Source organism: Cebus imitator, unplaced genomic scaffold (assembly GCF_001604975.1).
Source record: "Cebus imitator isolate Cc_AM_T3 unplaced genomic scaffold, Cebus_imitator-1.0 Scaffold602, whole genome shotgun sequence".
NCBI lineage: Eukaryota > Metazoa > Chordata > Mammalia > Primates > Cebidae > Cebus > Cebus imitator.
This window is the reverse complement of record NW_016107917.1, coordinates 977031-986212: the sequence shown is the minus strand read 5'-3', so window position 1 is coordinate 986212 and position 9182 is coordinate 977031. Positions and strand designations below refer to the sequence as shown.

General features: G+C 38.8%; 1 protein-coding gene across 1 annotated transcript in view; it reads right to left on the bottom strand.

The window, feature by feature from the left end:
* The window catches only part of LOC108294777 (testis-expressed protein 11), a gene marked incomplete at its 3' end in the record, with an annotated part of 231744 nt that overhangs the window by 44677 nt on the left and 177885 nt on the right, over positions 1–9182 (bottom strand). Inside the window, exon 14 of the mRNA XM_017516729.2 lies at positions 1464–1615. Within this exon, the coding sequence (XP_017372218.2) occupies positions 1464–1615 (152 nt within the window). The remainder of the gene's footprint in view (positions 1–1463; positions 1616–9182) is intronic.

Sequence of the window (9182 nt, the reverse complement as noted above, 5' to 3'; positions counted from 1 at the left end):
AAAAATCTGGAGACAACAGATGCTGGAGAGGATGTGGAGAAATAGGAACACTTTTACAATGTTGGTGGGAGTGTAAATTAGTTCAACCATTGTGGAAGACAGTGTGGCGATTCCTCAAGGACCTAGAAATAGAAATTCCATTTGACCCAGCAATCTCATTACCGGGTATACATCCAAAGGATTATAAATCATTCTACTATAAGGACACGTGCACACGAATGTTCATTGTAGCACAGTTTACAATAACAAAGACCTCGAACTAACCCAAATGCCCATCGAGATAGGCTAGACAGGGAAAATGTGGCACATATACACCATGGAATTCTATGCAGCCATCAAAAACGATGAGTTCATGTCCTTTGTAGGGATGTGGATGAACCTGGAAACCATCACTCTAAGCAAACTGACACAAGAACAGAAGATCAAACACCACATGTTCTCACTCATAGCTGGGTGTTGAACAATGAGAACACATGGACACAGGTAGGGAGCATCACACACTGCGGTCTGTAGGGGGGAAATAGAGGAGGGACAGTGGGGGGTGGGGAGTTGGGGAGAGATAGCATGGGAGAGATGCCAGATATAGGTGATGCGGGGGAAGGCAGCAAATCACACTGCCATGTGTGTACCTATGCAACAATCTTGCCTGTTCTTCACATGTACCCCAAAACGTAAAATGTAATTAAAAAATAAAAATAAATAAATAAATAAATAAAATTCAAACAATGTGGTATAGTATTTAGAAGAAAGCAACACATCACCAAAAATGCCACCATTCAGAATAAGTTCCAGAGTTAGCATTTAGTGACTATCAATCGAATTACATCTCTACATGCACTTAGTTGAGAGGACGAGATGGTTAAGAAAATTTTCTAAGAAAGGGACCATACTATCTGTGTTCTTCAGGGTACAGAAGTTCTTCAGGGAGGCAGAGGATTAGGGGAATGCAGAGAATATAGATGTGTCTCTACATCTCTCCTTCAACCAGAAAAGCTAATCTATTTCTTTCAGGGTGGAGCATATAAGATTGCATCACAAAAGGATCCTGCTGCTGAAAAGAAGTTGAAAACCATGAGTTTAGTTCACAATCAATATTTTATAGTTGAAAAAAATCAATGTCCAGAGAAATTGACTTGTCCAAAAGTACACAGCTTATTTGAGATCAAACTAGAGATACCAAATTAGGCTTGTAACTTCACAATATTCCACTACATGCGAGCTTTAAGCTCAGAAGTTTTTCTGTTTTCAATGATGTTTTCTTATTTTTGCTTAGTTTCTTGTTCCACGTGCCCAATTTGTGGGATGTGGACAGGTGAGGTGTTACTGTTGAAAGACCATTAGGGAGGAAAGAAAAAAGGAAGTGAAAGAAATGCATTGACTTGAGGATTTTGCTACTAATCTGCCATCTACGAATTATACACAAATTAATACCTTTCTAAAACACATGCAAAAATCCTACTGACCTAAAATGATTTCTTCAATCTTCTCCTTGGCAAGCTGTTCTTCCTTTCTTTGTAAAAGCATGTCAATATAGAATAGGTGAGCTTTTCCAATATTTTCTGATGAGTTACAACGTTCACGAATAACATCCAGGAAATGAAACCCAACGGATTCTCTGTACAATGAGAAACAATTTTAAGCAATGTGAATAGAAAAACTGGTTATTGATCAATGGGACTAAATTTTATTTCACTGTGAGCAAAATAAGCCAGATAAAAGCATATCTGAGTTCAGGTAACGCTATTAAATGCCTAAATAAGCTTAATTTGTCAATATTACATGATTTAATTTAGTTTCAGATTATTAAGCCATAAACATTTTCTATTAACACATATAATCAGATGATCATTTCTTTCCTAATATCTATGTTTTTCCCCAGAACTGATTGCAAGCTTTAAAAATTGGTTACTGAGATCCAGTCAAGTTACATGAAAAGGCATGAGAAATTTACTAGTTCCTCTGCCAAAACCTCTTTCTAAAAACTTGTTTATGTTTGATTACACAAATAATACACTAGTACATTCTATTTAAAAATGTAAACAGTTCACAGGTTGGAAGACTAAATATTGATGACATGTTGATATTCCCAAAGTGGTCTACAGATTTACAGATATTAATCCCCATTAAAATCCAAGGCCAGGTGTGGTGGCTCACACCTGTAATCCCAGCACTTTGTGGGGACTGAGGCGGGCAGATTGCATGAGCCTAGGAGTCTGAGACCAGCTTGGGAAGGATGGCAAAATCCTGTCTCTACCAAAAACACAAAAATTAGCAGCCATGACGGTGCATGCCTATAGTCTCAGCTACTAGTGAGCGTGAAGTGGGAGGAATGCCTGAGCCTGGGAGGTCGAGGCAGCAGTGAACTGTAATTGGGCTACTGCACTCCAGCCTGGGTGACAGACTGAGACCCTGTCTCAAGAAAAACCCAAAATCCCAACCAAGTATTTTGCAGGAATGGAAACATCCATCCTAAAATTGATATGGACTTTGCTCAAGGGATCCCAAAAGCCCTAACCAACTTGAAAACAAAGAACAAAGTTGGAGGATTTCTACTTTCTGATTTCAAAACTTATCACAAAACCACAGTAATCAAAACCTGTGGAACCGGAATAAAGATAGACATATAGAACAATGGAATGGAATAGAGAACCCAGAAATAAATGTTGTCATATATGATCAAATTATTTGTGACAATGGTGCTAGGACCATTTAATGGTGATAGGGCAGTCCTTTCAACAAATGGTGCTAGGAAAGCGGCATTTCCCCATACAAATGAATGAAATCAGATTCTTACCTTACATCATATACAAACATTAATTCAAAATGCATCAAAAGCCTAAATGTAAGAGCTAAAAAACTGTTTCCATGGGACCAAGTGATCCCATGTATAGAAGATCCTAAAGACTCCACCAAAGAACTCTTAAAATTAATAAATTACTTCAGTAAAGTTGCAGGTTACAAAATCAACACATGAAAACCAGTAGCATTTCTTTATGCTAACAATAAAATATCCAAAAATAAATTTAAGAAAACAATCTTATTTACAATAGCATCAAAAATATATAAAATAGCTGGGCACAGTGGCTCACACCTGTAATCCCAGCACTTTGGGAGGCTGAGGAGGGGGATCACTTGGGGTCAAGAGTTTGAGACCAGCCTGCCCAACATCGTGAAACCCTGTCTCTACTAAAATTGCAAAAACTAACTGGGCATAGTGGAATGTGCCTGTAATCCCAGCTACTTGGGAGGCTGAGACAGGAGAATCACTTGAACCCAGGAGGTGGAGGTTGCAGTGAGCCAAGATCTCCAGCCTGAGTGAGACTCCATATGTGTGTATGTATATATACTTATATGTGTTTGTGTGTGTGTGTATATATAGATATATTATACACACACACACACACACACACGAATAAAAGTAAACAAGTAGGTGAAACATCTGTACACTGAAAACTATAAAACATTGATGAAACCGAAGAAAACAAAAATAAATGGAAAGATATACTGTGTTCATGGATTGAAAGAATTCGTATTATTAAAATGTCCATACTTCTAAAAGTGATCTACAAATGCAAGGAAATCACTAGTTTAAGTCCAACAGAATTTTTCACAGAAATAGAAAAACTAATATTAAAATTTTTATGGAACCACAAAGGACCCTGTGCCAAAGCAACCTTAAAATTGGAGGCATCACACTTTCCGATTTCAAATTATACTATAAATTTCTAGTCATGAAAGCAGTATGATACTGGCATAAAAACAGACACATAGACCAATGGAACAGAATTGAGAGCCCAGATTTTTTAAAAAAGTATATCTGGCCAACTAATATTTGACAAAGGTGCCCTGAATACACAATGGAAAAAGCATAGTCTCTTTTGTGCTTGGGTTGTGTGTGATGGCTCATGCCTGTAATCCCAGAACTTTAGAAGGCCTAGGTGGGTAGATCACTTGAGGCCAGGAGTTTGAGACCATCCTGGTCAACATGGCAAAATCCCGTCTCTACTAAAAGTACAAAATTTAGCTGGGCTTGGTGGCACATGCCTCTAATTCCAGCGACACAGAAGGACTGAGGCATGAGAATCACTTGAACTCGGGAGGTACAGGTTGTAGTGAGCCAAGATCACGCCACCGCACTGTAGCTTGAGTGATGGAATGAGACTCTGTCTCAAAAAAAAATGTGTTTGGACAACTGGACATCCGCCTGCAAAAAAATAAACTGAACACATCCTACAGCACACACAAATATCAACTGAAAATGCATTAAAAACTTAAATGTAAGACTTGAAGCTATAGAACTTAGAAGAAAAAATAGGGAAGAAACTCTTTGAAATTGGCCTTGACAAGGATCTTTTTGTATAGAACACCAAAAGCAAAGGCAAAAACTTTTTTAAAGCAAAAATAAATAAATGGGACGATGTAAAACTATAGAGCTTCTGCACGGCAAAGAAAGCTTAAATAAAATGAAAAGTCGAACTACTTTACATTCCCACCATCAGTATAAAAGTGTTCCTATTTCTCCACAGCCTCAAGAGCATCTGTTGTTTTTTGACTTTTTAATAATTGTCATTCTAACTGGCATGAGATGGTATCTAATTGTGCTTTTGATTTGCATTTCTCTAATGATCAGTAATGTTGAGCTTTTTTCCACGATTGTTGGCGACATAAATGTCTTCTTTTGAGAAGTGTCTGTTCATATCCTTTGCCCACTTTTTGATGGGGTTGTTTTTTTTCTTGTAAATTTGTTTAAGCTCTTTGTAAATTCTCAATATTGGACACTTGTCAGATAGGTAGATTTCAAAAATGTTCTCCCATTCTGTAGGTTGCTTGCTAACTCTGATGATAGTTTCTTTTGCTGTACAGAAACTATTTAGTTTAATTATGTCTCATTTGTCAATTTTAGCTTTTGTTCAACTATTGTGGAAGACAGTGCAGTGATTCCTCAAGGATCGAGAATCAGAAATACCATTTGACCCAGCAATCTCACTACTGGGTATATAAATCATTCTATTATAAAGATACATGCACACGCATATTTATCGCAGCACTAGTCACAATAGCAAAGACATGGAACCAACCCAAATGACCATCAGTGATAGACCGGTGGATAAAGAAAATGTGGTACATTTACACCATGGAATGCTATGCAGCCATAAAAAGGAATGAGATAATGTCTTTTACAGGGACATGGATGAAGCTGAAAGCCATCATGTCAGGAAATTAACACAGGAACAAAACCAAACACCACATGTTCTCACTCATAAGTGGAAGTTGAAAAATGAGAAAACATAGAGACAGGGAAAGGAACAACACACACTAGAGCCTGTCGGGAGTGGGGGTGAGAAGAGAGACAGCATCAGGACAAATAGCTAATGCATGTGGAGCTAAAAACCTAGGTGACGGGTTGATAGGTGCAGCAAACTGAGATGGCACACATATACCTATGTAACAAACTTACACATTCTGTACATGTATCCCAGAACTTAAAGTAAAAAAAAATATATATATATATATATACAACGCCCCAGTAAAATTAAAATTTCAGGTAAACAAAAACTAATTTTTTAGTATTAGTGTGTCCAGTGCAATAGTTGGGATGCAATTATTCTAAAATACTAGACATTGTTTATCTGAAATATCAAATTAACCACGTCTTATATTTTATCTGGCAACTCTATTCATGAAACATTGGTCCCAAGAGATCTCACCTTAATAAAAAGACACCCACAGTTTAAAAAAAAAAAAAAAGAAGTGGCTCACACCTGTTATCCCAACACTTTGGGAGGTTGCTGTTGGCGTGTCAGGAGGCCAGGAAATCGGAACCATCCTGGCCAACATGTCCATCCCTTTCTTCTGGGGAGGCACAGACTGAAGATCTACGGATCCGACCCGAAAGGACAGTTTGGAACTCGGGGCAACGCGGATCTCTTCTACCACCAACAAAAGCAAGTGGGAAGAGACGAGCTGGTCCAGCACTCTGACTGGTTCTAAACTTCCTGCCCAGGTCTCTGTGTTTCACTCTACAGACAAGCAGAAGCCAGTGGACACTGGCTAAAAATGTGAGCTTAAACTAGAAGAAAACTTGAAGGGAAAAAAATATTATAGTATCGGGGTGGATCCAAGATGGCCATTTAGGAACAGCTCAGGATTGCAGATCTTAGTGAAAACGCAGAGGCTGCTGCAGGTGATCCCCAGGCAAGCAGGGCCTAGAGTGGACCTCAGGAGACCTACAGCAGAGGGGCCAGACTGTTAGAAGGAAAACTAAGAAGCAGACATAACCTGATCATCAACAGAACGTCCACTCAGAGACACAATCTGAAAGCCAGCAACCACAAAGACGACAGGTGGATAAATCCATAAAGATGGGAAGAAACCAGCGCAAAAAGGATGAAAACACCCGACACCAGAACACCTCTCCTCCTAAAAGGGATCACAACTCCTCACCAGCAAGGGAACAAGGTTGGATGGAGAACGAGTGTGATGAAATGACAGAATCAGACTTCAGAAGGTGGGTAGTAAGAAATTTCTGTGAACTAAAAGAACATGTTCTAACCCAATGCAAAGAAACTAAGAACCTTGAAAAAAGATTTGACGGAATGCTAAAGAGAATGGACAAAATAGAAAGGAATATAAGTGAATTGATGGAGCTGAAAAACACAAGACGAGAACTTCGCGAAGCATACACAAGTATCAACAGCCGAATTGACCAAGCAGAAGAAAGGATATCAGAGGTCGAAGATCAACTCAATGAAATAAAACGGGAAGGCAAGAATAGAGAAAAAAGGGTAAAAAGGAATGAACAAAATCTCCAAGAAATGCGGGACTATGTGAAAAGACCTAATCTACGTTTGATAGGCGTACCTGAATGCGACGAAGAGAATGAATCCAAGCTGGAAAATACTCTTCAGGATATTATCCAGGAAAACTTCCCAAACCTAGCAAGGCAGGCAAATATTCAAGTCCAGGAAATACAGAGAACACCTCAAAGATATTCGTCAAGAAGAGCAATCCCAAGGCACATAATTGTCAGATTCACCAGGGTTGAAGTGAAGGAGAAAATACTAAGGCAGCCAGAGAGAAAGGTCGGGTTACCCACAAAGGGAAGCCCATCAGACTTACAGCAGATCTCTCAGCAGAAACCCTACAAGCCAGAAGACAGTGGGGGCCGATATTCAACATCCTTAAAGAAAAGAACTTTCAACCCAGAATCTCCTATCCAGCCAAACTAAGCTTCATAAGTGAAGGAAAAATAAAATCCTTTGTGAACATGCAAGTACTCAGAGATTTCGTCACCACCAGGCCAGCTTTACGAGAGCTCCTGAAAGAGGCTCTACACATATAAAGTAACAACCAGTACCAGCCACTCCAAAAACATGCCAAATGTTAAAGGCAATCAATACAATGAAGAATCTGCATCACCTAATGAGCAAAACAGCCAGCTAGCACCAAAATGGCAGCATCAAATTCACACATAACAATATTAACCCTAAATGTAAATAGTATAAATGCCCCAATCAAAAGACACAGACTGGCAAATTGTATAAAAAACCAAAACCCATCGGTGTGCTGTATCAAGGAAACCCATCTCACATGCAAGGATACACAAAGGTTCAAAATAAATGGATGGAGGAAGATTTACCAAGCAAATGGAGAGAAAAAAAAGCAGGAGTTGCAATTCTCATCTCTCATCAAAAGAGACAAAGAAGGACATTACATAATGGTAAAAGGATCAATGCAACAAGAAGAGCTAACGATCCTAAATATATACGCACCCAATACAGGAGCACCCAGATACATAAGGCAAGTTCTTAATGACTTACAAAGAGACTTAGACTCCCACACAGTTTTAGTGGGAGGCTTTAACACCCCATTGTCAATATTAGACAGATCAACCAGACAGAAAATTAACAAGGATATCCAGGACTTGAACTCAGACCTGGACCTAGCAAACCTAATAGACATTTACAGAACTCTCCACCCCAAATCCACAGAATATACATTCTTCTCAGCACCACATTACACCTACTCTAAAATTGACCACATAATTGTGAGTAAATCACTCCTAAGCAAATGCAAAAGAATGGAGATCCTAACAAACAGTCTCTCAGACCACAGTGCAATCAAATTAGAACTCAGAATTCAAAAACTAGCCCAGAACTGCACAGCTTCATGGAAACTGAACAACTTGCTCTAGAATGTTGACTGGATAAACAATGAAATGCAGACAGAAATAAAGATGTTCTTCGAAATCAATGAGAATGAAGACACAACATACCAGAATCTTTAGGACACATTTAAAGCAGTCTCTAGAGGAAAATATATAGCAATAAATGCCCACATGAGAAGCAAGGAGAGATCAAACATTGACACCCTATTGTCAAAACTGAAAGAGCTAGAGGAGTAAGATTTAAAAAACTTAAAGTCTAGCAGAAGACAAGATACAGCAAAGATCAGAGCAGAACTGAAGGAGATAGAGACACAAAAAACCCTTCAAAAAATCAATGAATCCAGAGGCTGCTTTTCTGAAAAGATCAACAAAATAGACAGACCACTAGCCAGATTAATGGAAAAGAAAAGAGAGAATAACCAAATTGATGCAAGAAAAAAAATGATAAAGGGGATATCACGACAGATTCCACAGAAATTCAAACCATCATCAGAGATTATTACAAACAACTCTATGCACATAAACTAGTAAACCTGGAAGAAATGGATAAATTCCTGGACACTTGCCTCCTCCCAAGCCTAAACCAGGAAGAAGCCGAAACCCTGAACAGACCCATAACAAGGTCTGAAGTTGAGGCAGCAATTAAGAGCTTACCTCCCAAAAAAAGCCTAGGTCCAGACGGGTTCACTGCCGAATTCAACCAGACATACAAAGAAGAGCTGGTACCATTCCTTCTGAAACGATTCCAAACAATACAAAAAGAGGGAATTCTTCCCAAATCATTTTATGAGACCAATATTATCCTGATTCTAAAACCCCACAGAGACTCAACAAGAAAAAAAACTTCAGGCCAATATCCATGATGAACATAGATGCAAAAATCTTCAATAAAATACTGACAAGCCGGTTACAACAGCATATCAAAAACCTTATCCACCATGATCAAGTAGGCTTCATCCCGGGGATGCAAGGCTGGTTCAACATACGCAAGTCTATAAACGTAATTCACCACATA